The following is a 19,624-nucleotide window of genomic DNA, read 5'->3' as shown; positions in this document are numbered from 1 at the left end:
TAGGCTTATTCCTATGTGTTTGTTTTACCTTAGTTCTATAAATATGATCTTTTCTTCCATTGTATGTTGATCATTCATTGTTTTTAATCTTTTTTAAAAAAATGCTACTAGTTTCTATATATTAAAGTTCCACTTGTCACATTTATGTAGTATTAGTAGATACCAAAATAATTCATAGAAAATTAGTATACATATTTAGAAATAATTATTGCAAATAACATACCAAGTTCTTCTTATACCTATTTTTTTCTTCTATTTAACTGCTTTGACTAGCACATTCAGAACAATATTAACTACTACTAGTTATTCAGAAGGCTGAGAAGGTAGGATTGCTTGAGCCTAGGGGTTTGAGACTGGCCTGGGCAGTATACCAAGACACATCTCTAAAAACAAAAATTAAAATAGCACTACTAATATCAAATCTAGTGTTAGTACTAGTAAGTATCAGATTACTTTTGGTATTTCACTCTAATCCAGGCTTATTGCTTTGGGTGGAGGAATCTGATTAGAAACATATATAACTTGCTAGATATTAAAATCTATATTCCCATATGTACTTAGGTCTGCATGTAAATGTACTATTCTATACAGTTATTTTCTTTTCCTGTATTACATTCTCAATTATTGAACTTTATAATAAACTTTAACATCTACAATCTAATAATTACTTTTTGGGAAGGGTTGCTGAGTTTTTTTTTTCAAATGTCTTTCACATGGTAATGATTATATGGGAGTTTTTTCCTCCTTGGGGCTATTAATAAAGTAAATCATTGAACCATCCTGAATTCCATTTAACTGATTGTATTATTGATACCATTCCTGTTGTTACTATTGATACTATTATACCCAACAAAATATAGTTTACACACATGTTCCTAGTGGGCCTCCTAATATTTTACATTGATTTAGAGATTTGATACTCAAAGCAATATTTCCTTAAAATTAATGGCAAACATGTCATTCCTACATAATTCAGTAGCCAGCCCTTTAAAAAAGATATTTTTCTTACATAAATCAAAATATTATACCCCCAAAATTATGAATAACTCTTTGTTATTGTCTAATACCCAATCTATATTCAAATATCCCTAATTGTCTCAAAATGTATTGTTCAAATTAAGATCTAAACAAAGTACTTGCATTTCATTTGCTTATTTTCTTAGCTATCTAACTTGGCTCTGGATGCTATCTGTAAACAGCACAAGTAGTAACTGAATTTGAGGCAGGTGGTCTGAGGCTAACTTCATATGACTTGCAAGAAGCCTACAGGAATGCCTTGAGCCCCGCAAGAAATACAGCTGTCTTTCCAGATTAAAGTCCTGGCCTGCAGATTTGGCTAAGAAACAAGAAAAATAGGAACATCCACCAAAGTCAAGTCAGCCGCACTGGAAAGATTTGCCTCTTTGGAATGGAGCCTTAACCAAAGCTCAAACACACTTTTCCTATTATTTTCGCCTGAGCCGTCCTTTGCCAAGGGAATGACTACACATGCCCGAGTCAGTTCAGGTCAGTGCTAGAGCATCACAGGGCCCTGCTTCCTAAGTCCTAATCAGCTTGACCAAGTAGAAACAGTTGTTCATCATGAGCAATGGAGAAAGATGCTTCCATGATCCACCAACTGCTCTTGTACTCCTTATTAGTTGTGTTCCCAGCCACCAGAATTTGTCTCTCAACACATCTGGCCAATGGATCAAGATCTTACAAGATATTAACATTAGTTAGCTGATATGGTTTGGCTGTGTTCCCACCCAAATTTAATCTTGTAGTTCCCATAATTCTCATGTGTCTTAAGAGGGATCCAGTGGGAGGTAATTGAATCATGGGGGCAGTTACCGCCATGCTGTTCTCATGATAGTGAGTTCTCATGAGATCTGATGGTTTTATAAGGGGCTTTTCACCCCTCTTGTCCCTTCTCTTTGCTGCTGCCATGTGAGGAAGGATGTGTTTGTGTCCCCTTCTGCCATGATTATAAGTTTCCTGAGGCCTCTCTAGCCCTGCAGAACTGTGAGTCAATTAAACCTCTTTCCTTTATAAATTATCCAGTCTTGGGTATTTCTTCGTTTCTTCATAGCAGCGTGAGAATGGACTAATATATTAGCCTTCAACATTTTTTTTTTTTTTCTTAACTCGTGTTCTGTCACCCAGGCTAGAATGCAGTGGTGTGATCATGGCTTACTACAGCCTCGACTTCCTGGGCTCAAGCAAACCCCCTACCTCATCCTTTTGAGTAGCTGGGACTACAGACATGCACAGCCATGCCTGGCCAATTTTTTGCACGTGCGTGTGAATGTGTGTGTGTGTGTGTGTGTGTGTGTGGAGTTGGGGTCTACATTATGTTGTCTAGGCTGGTCTGGACTTCCTGAGCTCAAGTGATCCTGCCATCTCAGTCTCCCCAAGTGCTGGGATTACAGGCATGAGCAATGGGCCTAGCGCCTTCAACTTTTCTATCTACTCCCAAATTAGGAAATCAACCAAGGAATAACACAGAAGTCAGACGGAGTTAAATACCTTAACTTCATTTCTGGCAACTAGATTGGAGAACACAGTTGACACATGTGGTCATAATAAGCCTCTTGAGATTTCACATGCTATAGATAGCTGCCATCCAGTCACTGACCCTGCAGGACATCAAAGTCTTCTTTCCAGAATCAGCGGGGCCCTGTTAGTGCCCCACAAAAGGGAGTAGGAGACAACACACATCCTGTGGGTTGGGGGAACCCACAAAAGAATGATCACCCTGGTGAGCAGCCACACAGGCTCAGCTCATTACCCTAACAGGATGGGACCCCTTTACTCCTCCTCTGAGCCAAAGCAAAGTTCACAAGGAAGAGAGCTGGAAGTGCTCTTCATATACTTATGGATAGTAGAACAGAAAGTCCCTTCTCCATGTAAAAATGTGAGGAATGCGGGTAATAAAACCTTATGGGAAATAAAACCTAAAAGGGGAACTGGCAGTGACATGTTAGGACCACTCTTTTCAGTTACTAGGTATACACAAAAAAAAGTGTTAGGTGCTCCTGTGTGCCAGCACTCTGATAAGTGTTACATGGACCTTATATGATTTTCTCCTTTCAATAGCACTTAAGGAAAATAATCTCCCCAGGATCACCCAGCTAGTGAATGTTAAACTTCTTGAGTCCTGGTTTCTCTGCCTATAAAAAGGACAAACAGATTCAACCATTTCCAAACTCACTGCTTTTCCATGTAAACCAAGCTAGCCAGGCGCAGTGGCTCACACTTGTAATTGCAGCTGCTCATGAGATTGAGGTGAAAGAATCACTTGAGCCCAGGAGTTTGAGACCAGCCTAGGCAATATAACAAGACCCCATATTTAAAAGATAGAATAACAACCAAATCACTTTCGGAAGTCTGACTCATGAAACAAACTAAGCTAACCAGCCTTTTCTCCTGGGCATCTAGTTCCGACTCAGTAATTCCTAGACTTTGTAACTACCTAAGCACCATGTGTTGACCATCTATTCCCACAGGATTGGGGTGGGGGTGAAAAGCAGAAAGGATGGTAAAAACTGAGTATTTAACATTCCCCTAGACTCTGTTTTTACAGAAAGCTATAAATCTTCGGCTGGGCCTAGCTAATGTGTTGTAATAAAAGGAGATGTTGATTCGATTTTTACAATCCATCATTCCAAGGCCAGAGAAAAACAGGAAAAGAGCTGCTTTTCTTGGAAGGAAGAGAACGTTTGTCAAATTGTTTCTACTTACTTGCATTCACACATCCTGTCTCTCCTAATATCTCACCTGTCAGAGACTAACAGGATAAAAGCAGACAGGTAGAATGGCTTTAAATTATGTGTATTGAGAAAAATAATGAAAAACAGCATGCAAAAGAATCCAAGGAAATTAACATGGTTGCTGCTTAGTTCTCTCCTGCTCCCCACTGGAGGCTGAGGAGGAAGATAACATTTCTATTCAATTCAATCCAAAAATTGTTAGGAAACGGAGATGCAAACATTATCACATGGCCCTCAAGGAACTCAGAATAGATGAGAAGGTAAGTCTGATACATATGCTAAGAGCAATGAGAGTGATGAGCCTAGGGTAACAGATGCAGACTCCCCCACCCAAGGATGCCTTTGGAAGAGATGATATCTGAGCCAAGTCAGAGGTTGTGCAGCAGTGAGCCAGCAAAATGAATAGTGGGACAAAGTCAGCAATAAGAGCATTCTAGGCAAAGGAAATACAAACAACAAAAAAATGTCCAACATCTACCAGGCCTTGCTGCCTTCTGATACTGTCTTAAGTGCTTTTCATGGAATCTTAACTCAGATGATACTGTGCTCAATGAAACCGCTACTATCAGCATCCCTATTTTTCAAATCTAACAATAAGGCTGTAAAAGTTAAGTAGCTTGCCCAAGCAGTAGGTGGTACACATCAGAATGAGGATTTGAACTCAGGTCAGTATGATTCTAAAGCCTCATTTTTTAATAGCAACAAGCTACACTGCTCTCCCCAAGTGATGAGCAAAGGTACCAAATGTGGGTGACAGCATATCACTAGTGGGTAATGACTACAAAGAGTGCTGTTTCCAGATGGTAATGTGGGAAGCAGAGAGCAGCTAAAGATACATGAAACTTTTTTTTTTTTGAGACGGAGTTTCGCTCTTGTTGCCCAGGCTGGAGTGCAATGGCACAGTCTCGGCTCACTGCAACCTCTGCCTTCCGGGTTCAAGTGATTCTAGCTGGGATTACAGGCGCCCACCACTACACCCAGCTAATTTTTGTATTTTTAGTAGAGATGGGGTTTCACCATGTTGGCCAGGCTGGTCTCAAACTCCTGACCTCAGGCGATCCACCCGCCTCGGCCTCCCAAAATACTGGGATTACAGGCATGAGCCACCACGCCAGGCCACATGAAACATTTTATGTATCACGTGAAGAGACTGAATGCTATCCTGGGGTAACAGGATCTCGGAAGACGTTTAAACAGATACATGCCATGGCCAGATGTGTTTTATATAAATTTATTCTCTTTGGTCTCACACCACAGTAACATGAGAGGAACAAGATCAGAGACAAAAAGACTAGTAAGATCTAATGGTAACCCAGGAAGGAGAGTGTATGAGTGAGGATGGTGGGAGCTCAGATGGAGAAGAGTGAGACAATTTGAGAAATACTAAACAGTAGGACTGGTGGATATAATGGGTGTAGGCATGATGGAAGAGGAGGAGGAGGAAGAGTTAAGGATGACTCCAGGTTTTCTGTTGGAATGACTAAGTGAACATTAGTACCTCCACCTGGAACAAGAGCACAAGGAGAACTGTTTAGCTTGAGTTCAGATAATGCAACAGATTCTTAATTACATAAACTAATTTCTGTAAGTTTGTTATGTAAATTATGTAAGCTTGTTTGACTTGGTTTTGAAATGGCTCATGGTTATACCTGTTACAGCTGGATTCCAGGACTCAACTACAATCAGAATTTTTCTTTCATTCTCTCAGCTTGAATTTCCTTTTGTAGCACCCTTGGGCTCACTCTTTTTGGTGGTGATAACAATTGACATGCTTTATTTTCCGATCAACAAGCTTCCGATCTGACAAGCTGAAGAGGCTTGGCTTTTAGCAACCACATCAACTCTTGGGAAGGAACTTGAACAGCCCCCACTGGGCTCATATATCTGCCCCCTGGAAAATCAGTAAGTGGATGGGAAGAGATAATCTGAACAGTGATTCTGGATTATATGTCCTTCCTGCTGGTGGGAGGAAGTATGGTCAGGGAAATCTCTGAAAGGAAGAGCAGTTCCATTACCAAAATAGATTTGTCTAGTGAATAGGCCAAAGCACAGAAACCCACTCCATGGGAAAACATCCCATCTGATTATATGACTGCAGAACGTGGAGGGACAGGACAAGGTTGAAGGTCAACACTTGAAGTCATCAGCCACCCTTGAAGTTAAAAGTGAAGGACAGTATAGATAAGATTGAGTCAAGGATGAAAGAATTCAGAGAATACCACCCTTTAAGACAGGAAGAGGAACAGAAACTAGAGCGAAACAGAGGAGAATAACGTGCCAAAGAATGTATGAGTATTGTCTCATTTAACTTCATCACCAATATAGCCCTATAAGGAGGGCATAAGGGTTTTTTTTCCATTTTAACGGTAAAATTACTTTGAATCTGAGTTATTATTCTTGCTCATCATCAAATCTGCTAAGTGATAGAGCTGGGATTGGAATATTTTCTTGTGAGACTCCAACTCCATTCTACTAGAAAGATAACATATTCCCCACCAAGGACATAAGATGTAGGCTGTTACCAGATGTTTTCTCCTAGAATGTAGGAGAATTTATTTTTAAAACACATATTTTCTTCTTGGCAGTAAATAGCATCTTTGCTCCACAAAGAAACCAAATTAAAAACAGTTCTGATCCTCATGCTTCAGAAGAATTTATACTTACTCAAGCATTCTCAGTCTGTCCTTGATTACATGGGTCTCAGTTATAGACTTGAGAAAACAGAAATATAGAATGCGAGCACTATTAAGATAATTAGAAATAATCTAGTAAAGGATCCAGTGATGGACTTCAGTGGGATCTATTTAGAAACCCTTGAAATTGAATGCAAAACATTTGTGCACAATGGATTTTTTTTTTCTGGGAAGAGTCTCTATTCTTTGAATTCTCGAAAGTGTATGAGTCCAAGTACCCTCACTTTGCAGATATGGAGATTAGTCATTTATATTCCATGGGCCTCCAACTCATACCATGAGGCCTTGATAGAATCAGGTCTGGACCTTAGGTATCTTGGTTCCCAGAGCATGACACTCTCAGGAAGCTTCTGCCTGTAAGTATCCTATTAAGTGCCTGAAAGAAAGGTTTCTTGCCCCTAAGATCACCTATACATTTTTTGACCGGCAAGGGTTCCACCTCTTGTAAACAGTTATTCCTTGAAAAATAAAATTGATATTAAACTGTCACTTACAAGCACAGGGAATATGAGATGTGGACTTGACAATGTTGGCAGTTGGGAACTGCACAGAAATCCAGGGCTCTGTTGCCTTCCTACCCTCTACTCCTCACCACGTCCAGGAGGAGGAGAGAGGGCCTTAGGTATGAGAATCCACAACTGCTGAGCACCCAGGGGAGAATAAGCTTAGGAAGATCTTGGTTTGGGTTTCCAGAATGAGAGCCTGTGATGAGGATGTGCAAGTTGTTTATTAAAGATGTGCTCCCAAACAAAACTGAGAAAGAGAACAAGGCAGGGGCAGAAGTCAGGGAAGGGTGTGATGTCAGAGTTCTTTGGAGTGTGGCAACAGCCCGATCTAGACAGCTTTTGTTGAAAGAACCTAAAAGTAATCAACTCATTTTTTAAAGATTTGAACAATTTATTCTAACAAAAGTATAAAGTATGGAAAATTCATGTATTTGAATCATTTCAGAGAGTAGAGCATGTTTCACACTAGCAGATTTCAGATTTTAGCACCTTTGAAAAGAAATATTCAGAGTTAAGACAAGTGGCAATGCAGGCTACAGGTGACCTACAGGGATACTCATCTGACTTCAGTGCAGTTCACATCACAGTGCAGTCATCTGGTTTTTCAGAGTGCCACAAAACACACTTAAAGAGAATGAGAAAGGAGTTCATTGAATTCATGGCTGGTGGTTAGAAGATGAACTAGAGACAAAAGCAGAAAGGTTATAGGATGGTCTGGGAGGTCAAACAGACAGTCCGAAGGCGCCGACAATGCAGTACATGGTCTTATTCTCCCATCGCACAGTGTAGCTCCCGTCAGTAGAGCTGTCCCAAAAGCAGGAATTTGCCGTGTATGATCCAGTTCCGTTCTTTTGAATAATTACACAGGTCACAATGTATTTACATGGTTTTCCCAGCTTGGGGAGTTGGCTTAAAGTTTGTTCTACATTTGTGGTCCACTGGTTCACTTTGCTGTGTTGATAAGCATTACCACCAACTGCGATTTTTTTTTTTTTTTTTTGAGACAGAGTCTTGCTCTGTCACCCAGGCTGGAGTGCAATGGCGCAATCTCGGCTCACTGCAACCTCCGCCTCCCAGGTTCAAGCGATTCTCCTGCCTCAGCCTCCCTACGAGTAGCTGGGACTACAAGTGCCCACCACCACGCCTGGCTAATTTTTGTATTTTCAGTAGAGATGGGATTTCACCGTGTTGGCCAGGCTGGTCTTGAACTCCTGACCTTGTGATCCGCCTGCCTTGGCCTCCCAGAGTGCTGGCATTACAGGCGTGAGCCACCGCGCCCAGCCCCAATTACACTTTCTACAGCCTCTTTTATAGTGTTGCTCACTTCAACAATAAAGGCAGTCTCCTCCACAGCCAGATAGTCTCCCATCCTTCCTCCAGGGAATAGCCTCCGCTTCCCCGAGTGGTGCCACGCAGGCACGCTCAGGCTCCGCCCCACATCTGCCACGCCTCCCTCCATAGCCCGGCAGGCAAGGCAAGGCACGCACTCCCGCCCCACCCACACCCAGCTCCCTGGCCCTGTGGCCCCGCCCACGCCCAGCTCCTTTTTTTTTTTCCCACTTGCATTACATTTATTCATCTCATTTCATCCTTAGAGCAAAACTCTGTAGTGGGTTCTGTTTTTTGGTGTTTTTTGTTTTTTTGTTTGTTTTCCACGAAGTCTCGCTCTTGTTCCCCAGGCTGGAGTACAATGGCGCGATCTCCGCTCACTGCAACCTCCGCCTCCAGGGTTCAAGCAATTCTCCTGCCTCAGGCTCCAGAGTAGCTGGGATTACAGGCGCCTGCCACCACGCCCGGCTAACTTTTGTATTTTTAGTAGAGACGGGGTTTCACTATGTTGGCCAGGCTGGTCTCGAACTCTTGACCTCAGGTGATCCGCCCGCCTCGGCCTCCCAAAGTGCTGGGATTATTACAGGCGTGAGCCACCGCGCCCGACCAGTGGGTGCTATTATTTATCTCCACTTTGGAAATGAGAGTAGCAGAGAAAGATGACTGAGATTTACAAAGAGTTGAGAATCCAGCCTGGCTACAGGATGCTAAGCAGAGCAGGGCGTTATGGCCCCAGGAGACCTGGTTCCAGGTGGGTTCTTTCCTAAGCCACAAACCCACCAAAAGCAGCATATCCTCTAAGATAAACACCCACAAATGCCCAGGGAAAATGTTCCAGGTGGTCGAGAACTCAATTCCTAATGAAAGCTTGGCAAATGAACTATGCCTCGGTCTCCTTCTACCGAAGAATAGGAATGTTCTCTTATATAACCACAGTACAATTAGGAAACCCAGGGAAGTTAATACTGATATTATCTAATTCATAGTTTTTAATCAAATGTCCATCAATTGTCTCAATGTCTGCTCTAGCTCCCCTTACCCCCAGCTCAGTGAAGGATCCAGTACAGAATCATGTTGTTTGGTTGTCATGTCTTTAATCTGGAACAGTTCCTCATTCTTCTTTTGATAATTTTGAAGAGTGAAGGTCACCTTTTTTTATTTGGTAGAAAATCTGTCAAAGTAAAAAAAACAAAAAACAAAAAAAAACAAAGGACACTTGGGTTTGTCTGAATTTTCTTCATGATTTGATTCAGGTTATGTATGGCAGGATTCTACCAGAAGTGATGGTGTGTCCTTCTTGGTGCCTCTGATCAGAAGGCTCATGACATTCATTTGTTCCAAAATTGCTAGCGTTAACTGTGATCGTTTGTTTAGGTGGTGTTTTAGCTTTCCCCATTTTAAAGTTACTATTTTCCTGTTTGTAATCAACAGGCAATTTGTAAGGGGCACTTTGAGACTGTGTAACTATCTCAAACTTTTGTCCACAGCATCCAATGCTCATTTTTGAACTCCATCCTTTCTTCTGTATTTAGGTGTTATTCTATTGTTAAAAAAAAAAAGCTTCTCCCCATTTATGTATTTACTCAATTATTTATAGAGAAATGCATGGATTCGTGTTTTTTTTAAACATGCACCCAGTGTGTCCTCTATATCCATGGGAACTTGATCTGTGGTTGGCTGAGTCCACAGATGTGGAACCCAAGGATACAGAGGGCCTACTGGGGGACTTAGGCACCTGGGGGATTTTGGCATCGATGGGGAGTCATAGAACCAATACCCCGCAAAAACCATGAGACACCTGTTATTCATTACTGCCATCATTTATTTTGCCATTAAAATGTTCAGAGATTTGTCCAATGGGACCTTCCTCAAGATGACCTGCGTGTGCTTTTGATATATCCCTGTCGTTCTTTGAGCACTTCATTACTTTCTGGACAAGTGGACTCAGGGTCATCTTGTCCCTGTCTTCATCCTGAAATTGGCCTCTTCTCCAAGTTTACAGGCTTCCTTTCAGTTGGGAATGACATTTAGAAACCAAGATAAGGGCACCAGGTGGGCTGATCATTTGTTTAGGTGGTGTCTGTTAGGTTGCTCCACTTTAAAGCTACTATTTTTCCCTTTATAATCAATAGGAACTTATAGGGGACACTTTGAGACTGTGTAACTATCTCAAACTTTAATTCCCAGCAACCACTGCTGAATTTGAACTCTATTCCTTCTATATTAGGTGTTACTCTATTGTTAAAAAAAAAAAGGGCTTTCATTTTTGCCCATTCATGCATTTGTAGGCCGTCTGAGTAGGAGGAATACACACACGTACATATGCATACACACACTGAAATTTGAGACCCATTGCCCTAGAACAAAGATAGGAAAACCTAGAGAACAAAATAGTTCTTTATTTACAAAAATGGGCAGCTGACCCACAGGTCATGCATACTGATCCTGCTGTAGCACCATGAGATTTTCCAGTCGTGTGGCAGAGCCACTTGGAGCTACAGCTTAATCTGCTATACATTGCTTTCTTGTTCTTGGCTCCGCAAAACTGGCAGCCTTCAGAGTCAACCCAGTTAGTGGATGACAGCAATATTCCCAAGCATGATATATGATCTTTCCAAATCAGAAGGGCTTCCTAGTTCCTTTGATTTACAACAGGAAGTACATGTAAGATGCAATAACCACTGTTCCCCTAAAAACTCACCATTTTGGCCGGCTGCTGAAATTCTGTAGGGATTTCTTCTGCCCACTGGTGCACATATACCTTCTTAAGGCTTCCACCATTCTCACCGTTTTCTCCTTTTTACCTCAGATCTTCATGATATCATGAATATAATGGATCAGCATAACAGTCTGTGTCATATCCAGATGATAGAACAGCCATTAAACTATATTGCTGGAAAAAGCATTAGAGTATAATTTCCTGGGACAAGACCCCGATTGTGTATCACTGTCTATCCCAGGCAGATGCAAAAGCTTTTGATCCTCCCTTCTGATGAGATTGAAAAGAATGCATTCGCCAAATCAATGACCACATACTAAGTAGCAAAAGCTATGTCATAATTATCTGATAATTATGAAACCACAATAGTTATAATTAGGCTACCATGTGATGGAGTTGACAGTAGTTATATCAATCGTGAGCCATGTGGTTTTTTTCAGGAGCCAGACTGGCAAATGAAATGGAGATGTAATGGGGAACAGCAACCTTATCTCCTTAAAATCTTTGAGCTCAGCACTCCAATGACACTCCTTGCCATTCCACCCTACATAATATATTGCTGTATATTTACTGTCTTGGCCTGGAGGTTGGGTAACTTCAGAGGGTTCCATGTAGCTGTTCTGATTACATAGGTGTACTCCACAGTTCAAGGACTTAGTGTGAGTGTTCTGCCAGTTACTAGGTATATCCATCCTGATCAATGCACTCAGTGATCAGGAAAATCAACACAGGTGAGTCCATGAACACACTGACGCCCTGTGAAATGGATTTAGGCCAGGACTCTGTTTGCCACCTGGCCTCTATTTACCTCCTCCAATCTAAGAAGGAAGCACGAAGGCATATTAGCCCTCATGGTTTTAGCATCCTCTTAGTCCCTATATCCAACTGCCCTTGAAAGATATGGGTATTTCCCTTCCCCCATTGTACAGATATGTTGATAAAAGGCTGTAAGTTCCTATGAGGAAGGACTGGGAAATTAACTAGTGAATATACTTGATGTCCTATTGCAGGGTCTTTTCTCAAGGAGATTCAGGCTTCTGTTGAATCAATGGCTCTGTTCTGGAAATTAAGAATCATGGTTTTTCACTGGGAAGGCTGATGTCAGTCTGAGGATTAGTGAATCTATTAGTACTTTTTGTTGGCTGTCCATTGACCTTGCCCCTAACAACTTGGCGGTGTATTAACTATCACTATAGATTCCTACAGGTGAGGCCTCCTGGTTATGATTCTGTCCTTGTTGCCTATTTCTACATGTGTCCACCTTGCCTCTGACAGTTTAAGCTGCCACCAGGCCCTCCTACTCCTAAAACCTATCCTTCTTCTTAACACTAAGCTGCCTGGTGCTAGAACAGCCTCCTGGACTGTCTGTCAATCTTGGCCATGGGGCATATCTGAGTTCCCTAGAAAATTACTTAACTACGTGCTTCTCAAAGTGAGACTAAATCAAGTAAGAATAGAACAAAGGCAGGATGAGGGAAATCCCTAGGTGAGGTGAAGGGTCGAAGCCCTGGAAGACATCTGTAATGCGCTCATCCCCATGCTTGCATCAGGGAGGGCAAGCCACTTTTCCCAATCTTTAGCATATCTTGAACTAAACTCACTTAAGTCCTATTTTCTACCACCACATTGGACTGACACTCTCTGAAAAGCTTGGAATTTTCCCCACAACCGACTTTAATTCTGAACTCTCTCAAGCAATTTAGACATTCTGGCCTGAACTGTCAGCTGTCACCTCTTGAGCCTCATTGTTTGAGAAGCAAGGCACGTGGCTGTGCTCAGTAAGAAATGCATCTGGCAATTTTGCAACATACCACACCTACTGGATGTAGTCAAGGTAGGGCTTCAAGATAAACACAGGATGTTCAGTTAAATCTGAATTTCAGATCAACTACTTTTTCTAGTATGTTCTAAATAAGTACATTCTAAATATTGCATGGGACATGGTCTATCAAAGAAAAACTTCATTCTTTATCTGAAGTTCAGACTTACCTGAGCATCTACTTTTTCTTTTCTTTTTTTTTTTGGAGATGGAGTCTTACTCTGTTGCCCAGGCTGGAGTGCAGTGGCGTGATCTCTGCTCACTGCAACCTCTGCCTCCTGGGTTCAAGCGATTCTCCTGCCTCAGCCTCCTGAGTAGCTGGGATTACAGGCACACACCACCACGCCTGGCTAATTTTTGTATTTTTAGTAGAGACGGAGTTTCACCATGTTGGTCAGGCTGGTTTCGAACTCCTGACCTCGTGATCCACCCACCTTGGCCTCCCAAAGTTCTGGGATTATAGGCATGAGCCACCACGCCCAGCCGAGCATCTGTATTTTTATTTGCTAACTCTAGAAACCCAAATTGGGAGTGGCTTCAGTACACACAGTTTCGAGGCAACATTGAAGCAAACAATTAACATTGAAGCAAACAGTTTTGTCAGAGGCATTTAAACCAGAGCAACTCCCTCTTAAATAGGAGCTGGGTAAAACAAGGCTGAGACCTACTGGCTGCATTCCAGATGGATAAGGTTGAGGCATTCTAAGTCACAGGATAAGATAGGAGGTTGGCACAAGATAAAGGTCATAAAGACCTCGCTGATAGAACAGCTTGCAGTAAAGAAGCCGGCCAAAACCCGCCAAAACCCACCAAAACCAAGATGGCAACAAGAGTGACCTCTGGTCATCCTCACTGCTACACTGTGTGTTGCCAGATTCTGTACAAATTTGGTATACAGCTTAACATGCAAAGAACTGCAATAATACAGTTATAGCTCCTCACCCCCGCCATCCCCAAAAGAAGATAGGTTTGGTTTCCTATGGTTCATATAGCCCCTAAGCAGTGGAAATGTGGGACGAGATCCCATGCATTTACATTCTAGTCATGTTAGGGTTCCCGAGAGAAACAGAACCAATAGAATATAGATAGATGGATGCTAGATATATGAATACATATACAGAAAGATGAGAGATTGACTCACAATTGTAGAGACCAAGAAGTCCCATGATCTGCCATCTGCAGCCTGGAGCCCTAGGAAAGCCAGTGGTGATTCAGCCTGGGTTCAAAAGCCTAAGAACCAAAGGAGCCACTGACTAAGCAAAGAAGGTGGATATCCCAGTACAAGAAGAGAGCAAATTTGCTTTTCCTCTTTTTGTTCTATTCAAGCTCTCACGAAATTCGATAATGCCAACCCACATTGGTAAGGATGATCTTTATTCAGTCTGCTGGTTCAAATGCTAATCTCTTCCAGAAAGATCTTACAAGTAACATCCAACTGGCCACCGGGGCATCTCTTAGCCTTGGCAATTAACCATCACACTAGTTCTGTCATTCATTGGCCACATGACCTTGAATACACTTAGCCCTTCTCTGTGCCTGTTTCCTCATCTATAAAACGGGAATATTAAAAGTTCCCACCTCATGGAGTTGATATAAAAATTAAATGAGTTAATACATGTAACACACAGAGCCACACCTGCTGCATAAAGTCTCATTGAAAGGTAGTTGTTACTGTTGTTGATCTGTGTTTACACTCTGCTGAAGTTGAAAAATCTCATCACCTGACTCCTTTCACTTCCTTGCTTCAAATCTATTTGGGAGAATGGGGCTAATATGGAGTTTATTCCAAAGGTGCTAGTGAATTTTTAATCAACTTCCTTTATTTCTTCCCAGTCTGAGTTTCAAAAGCAGCAGCTAATATTTGTTATGTACTAACAGGTACTGTCCTAAAAACAAGACATAGCTCATTTCACTAAATCTCGCAACAATCTAAGAGGTTTCCACCATTATTATCCCAATGTTATACATGCTGGGACTTCGCCTCGGCACCCAGCTAGGAAGTGGGCATGCTCAGGGTTGCCTCCAGGCCAGTGTTTCCCCCAGGGCTGCTAACTATGATCCTACTATTAGTTCTCCTCATACCATCCCTTCCTTTCACCATGAGGCTTATTCAAATCCCACCTGACCTGTAAAGTTGAGCTCTACCCTTTCATATAAATCAGAGTGGCCTCTGCAAGGCTATTTTGACCTTTTTGTTTTTATATTCTGCGTCTTTTCACTTGGAAAGTGAGGTCAAAGGGACAAGAAATAAAGCAAGCAAACTTTTGTTATTTTGAAGGAAACACCTTCCTCCTGGAAATCTAATACCTCCTATTTCCCAGATCTGTGCAGCAGATGGCAGTGTTCAATTAGTCAAAATAAAGTTCTAGCCTATGGACTTGCTGTTTAGTTCTAAATTGCTCCATGACCCCTCAGTGCTTCCTGGTGGTACTTTATAAACTGTCAGCTATTTTAAATAGTATCACTGTATTATCAAAGTCACCCAGAGTGCCAGGGGAGATGTGAATTAACTTCACAGTAGTGACAGGAAACTCAAAGTCGAGTGCAATATTGAAAGTCGCAGAAGCAGTAAGTGGCTGACGCAGAACCCAGGTCTTCTGGGTTCAGTGTTAGCACATCACACCTCTGTGAATTAAAGGAGTTTTAAAGATGATGGGGATGTTTATTTCAATCTTCCTCCTACATGAGAAACTCTTGTCCACTGGGCCACGCCCCTGTCCAGCCTTCCGCCCTACCTCCCATTATATGTTCTATGTTGCTATACTATCTCAAAACAACTATTCTAAAGCTAGTTTAATGACAATAGGTGTATTCAAGCAGAAAATATAAAGGAGGGAGAAATTAAGTCCTGTGATATCAGTCTCTCTAGGCATTAACCCAACAGGGTTATTTTTTGAGCGCTTTTATGAAATCAATTCTATTTATCTATTGGTAATTTAGCAATATCCTTTTGCGCTTTTAAGTGGTTGCTCTAGGAGTGACACTATCTGTCCTTAACTTTTTACAATCTACTTAGAGTTGATATTTAGGCCCATTACAAAATATGTAGAAATCTTGTAAATACGTATTCATTTATCTACCACTATCTTTTTTGATATATTTATTATGTGTATAATATCAATGTACATTATAAACCTCATAGGACAATAATAATTTTTGCTTTAAAGAGTATTGTGTATTTTAAAGGAAGAGGAAAAGGTCTTTACCATTTAGTTGTCAATTAAGAATAACAATCTAATTACCCATACACTTACCATTTCCAATGATGCCATTCCTTTCTGAAGATTCAAGTTTTCCTCTGGTATTCTTTCCCTTCAACCTGAAGAAACTATGCTGGCATTTCTTGTAGTATGGGGATGCTGACAACAAATTCTCAGTTCTCTTTTATCTGATAATGTCCTTATTTCATCTGGAAGGACAATTTTGCTAGATATGGAATTCTTGATTGACAGTTGTTTTTTCAACACTTTAAAACACTGTTTACTTCTCTTTTGGCCCCCATAGTTTCTGATTAGAAGTTGGTAGTAGTTATAATTATTGCTCCCTATATATTGCATGCTTTTCTCTGTATGATTACATCTATCCTTGGCATTCCCCAGTCTAAGATGTGCCTCGCCATGATTTTCATGTGTGTATCCTACTTAGGGTTTGCTGAGCTTCTTAGATCTGTACAGTTGTATCTTTCCCTAAATTTGAAAATGTTTCTGTTGTCATTTCTTCAAATATTTTTACCTGCAATTCTCTGTTCTTTCTCTTTAGGACTCCTGTTACCTAGATATTAGCTTTTTCAATATTGTTTCACAAGTTCCCGAGGCTCTTCATTTTTCCAATATTTTTCCCTGTTCTTCAGGTTCGATAAATTCTATCATTCTATCCTAGAAGCTATCAACTCTTATTGCTTATAGGAGTTTTCTTTTTCTCTGGAAGCTTTACCAGTTCTTTAATTCTATGGAAAAGTCTTGACCCCTTGACCCATCATGGGCCCAGGCCATTATGCTGCTGTCAGGAGCTATTTCCAAAGACCTCATTGACTAATATCAGGAGAAAACCAAACCAAGTACAAAATTAATACATAGCAGAAGCTATTCACAAACTTAAAGATGACCTACAAGTTCATTCTCAAGGAGATCACAGTCATGACTGCAGCAGTTTCCCAATTACAGAGCCTCTCAAGTGCCTTATTTCCACTGGGCAGTGAAAAAGAAAACCTTGAGTTCACATAATCTAGTATACTTGCCACCTCTTCATTTAAATGGTCTCTTTACCTAGCCCAGTTGCTGCTTTGATAACTCAGTGAATTCTCACTCTTACAGAGTTTGACCTCTTCTTGAAGTTCTCCAAAAGAGAATCTGAAGACTCCAATGAAATGTCCGTAAGATCCTGGTGATGGGGGTGGGAGACACAAGATCTTTGCACCCTCCATGGTCTTGCTCTGGATTCTCCCTTTACAACAGAGTAGTAGGACTGGGCTGCTCTCTGGACTCAGAAGAGTGATTCATCCAGTTTAGATTTTGAGGAGAATATATGGTTCCAGAAATTTTCTGTTTGAAGACCCCTGTAACTAATGGCATTCCACTTCTCATTGAGCCTCTGTCAGCGCACTTTCTAAGCATTTTAGTGCCCCATTATGGCCAAGCATTCTCTCAAGCTCACCCATTTCCTACCTTTAGCCATCACTTAGCATTATATGAGAAGTAGGTGCATGCGATGTTTCTTCTAGTGTTTATAGCCTATGCTAGAACTCTTATGGAGGTGAGTCACTTCTAGTGGTCCTCCTTTTAGGTCCCTGATCAATCTGGCCCAGTTATTCTCCACTGCCCTTGAGTCCATGTATATTCTTACTTCAGGCCACTTATGTCTTTAACCAGGTGTATCACCCAATTCTCTGCTCCACTGTTTTTCAGGCCACCTCTGAGCAGGGGTCTCAGGGCTGCAGAAGTCTATTTGTCATTGGTACCCACATACCAAGCCAACTTATCCAAAGGCTGAGTTTTTTTTTCCTCTATTAGCTGGTTACAGGGAATCCCTCCCCACCCCAGTCCCCAGAGAGCTGTATGAGCTACTCTATGGACTATTAAAAGGAATTATACTGGAAGGAGAACTCCTGACACTGCCTCATCAGCAAACTGTGGTTTCTAGTCCACATTCTCCAGAGTCAGTAGGAAATGTGGCCTATCAAAGTCTTGTGAGCCTGGATGTAAGAGAATCTAACAAGACCCCTAGAGATCATGGCAGGCTACATGGTCATTTCAAGTACCACGATGCCATTTACCATGCTCAGTTTCTACTAGCATGTGGGCCTAGAGCAACTCATGCATTGGCATAAAAGGCAAGCACTGGGGATGGGTTCAGGTACTGTTAGTTTGCATCTGCATGCCTTCAAATAAAACTAACGCAACAACCAGAACAACAACAACAACAAAAAACACAGGTGAGGTAGAGCAGATCTGAAGTGGCTAAGTAGTTTCTGGTCCGTAGGATTACCAAAGTTAGAACTCAGGGATTGGGTTAAATAACATTAAATAAGGCTGAGAGAAATAGTGAGCTAGAAGATGGAGCTGAAGAAATTGCAGTGTAAAGACAGATGGAAACAGGAGACAGACTTTGGGAAACATGGAAGACTGAGTAAGAGTGTCTTTAAATGTCTATTTGGAGTTAAACAGCTTAAAACACAGGGCAAAGGCAATACTATTTGAGACTGAAGAGATAATTACCAAAAATACTCAAAACTAAAAAAAAAACAAAACACCAATCCAGACTTGTGAAGCTTAACCAAATCCCAAGCCAAATAATAAAATAGAAGTTAGCGGGCTGGGCGCAGTGGCTCATGCCTGCAATCCCAGCACTTTGGGAGGCCAAGGTGGGCAGATCATGAGGTCAGGAGTTTGAGACCAGCCTGACCAACATGGTGAAACCCCATCTCTACTAAAAATACAAAAATCAGCTGGGCATGGTGGTGTGCGCCTGTAATCCTAGCTACTCAGGAGGCTGAGGCAGGAGAATCGCTTGAACTTGGGAGGCAGAGGTTGCAGTGAGCGGAGATCATGCCACTGCACTCCAGCCTGGGCAACAGAGCAAGACTCTGTCTCAAAAAACAAAAAACAGAAAAAAAAAAAGAACAAAAAAAAAAACCACAAAAAACAAAAGGAAATTAGCTACCAAGACACATCCTAATGAAACTGTAAAGACAAAGGCATGATCTTGAAAGCAGCCAGAGAGTAAATCATTCTTACTTAGGAAATATAAGTTGACAGTGAGTAACAACAACGATGAAAGCTACAAAGCAGTAAAATTGTATCTTAAAAGTGATGAGGAAAATTTATAATACAGTCATGCATCATATCATGAAAATTCAGTTAATGATGGACTGCATTTACAATAGCAATTCCATGATTATAATGGAGCTGTCAACTTCCTGTCACCTGGTGACATCATAGCCATCATAATGTTGTAGCACAATGCATTACTTTTCTGTTTGTGATGGTGTCGGTCTAAACAAACTTGCACCGACAGTGGTATAAATGTATAGCACATATGATAATGTACAATACCTAATACTTTATATAATAAATGACAGTTACCAGTTTTTTACTATACTATTATTGCTAAACTATACTCCTACTTATAAATAGTAGACTGTGAAACAGTCTAGGCAGGTCCTTCAGGAGCTATTCCAGAAGAAAACATTGTTACAGGAGATGAAAGATCCATGTGTGTTATTGCCCTTGGAGACCTTCCAGTGGGACAAAATGTGGATGTAAAAGATAAAGTTATTGATGATCATGATTCTGTGTAGGCCTAGGCTA

At 41.3% G+C, this 19,624-nt stretch overlaps 1 protein-coding gene across 1 annotated transcript; it reads right to left on the bottom strand.

Moving 5' to 3' along the window:
- Positions 1-7,244: 7,244 nt before the first annotated feature.
- Positions 7,245-9,147, bottom strand: LOC100995361 (dynein light chain Tctex-type 1-like). The gene is made up of 2 exons (XM_003826783.5): positions 8,224-9,147; positions 7,245-7,927 (listed from the first exon to the last, which is right to left on the bottom strand). Exons 1-2 carry the CDS (start codon positions 8,528-8,530, stop codon positions 7,674-7,676), a joined length of 561 nt encoding a protein of 186 aa, XP_003826831.3. The 5' UTR covers positions 8,531-9,147; the 3' UTR covers positions 7,245-7,673.
- Between the last annotated feature and the right edge of the window lie 10,477 nt (positions 9,148-19,624).

The sequence above is a fragment of the Pan paniscus genome, chromosome 3 (assembly GCF_029289425.2).
Source record: "Pan paniscus chromosome 3, NHGRI_mPanPan1-v2.0_pri, whole genome shotgun sequence".
In the NCBI taxonomy this organism is placed as follows: Eukaryota; Metazoa; Chordata; class Mammalia; order Primates; family Hominidae; genus Pan; species Pan paniscus.
The sequence above is the reverse complement of the archived record's forward strand: the minus strand, read 5'-3'. Positions and strand labels throughout refer to the sequence as shown.

What these genes read in the sequence shown, in the direction of transcription:
- LOC100995361 (XM_003826783.5), bottom strand. Translation starts at nt 8,530, where the DNA reads ATGAATAAATGTAATGCAAGTGGGAAAAAAAAAAAGGAGCTGGGCGTG. An exon ending in TGTAATTGGGGCTGGGCGCG is followed by an intron (nt 7,928 to 8,223) that starts GTGGCTCACGCC and finishes AAAAAATCGCAG; the next exon opens with TTGGTGGTAATGCTTATCAA.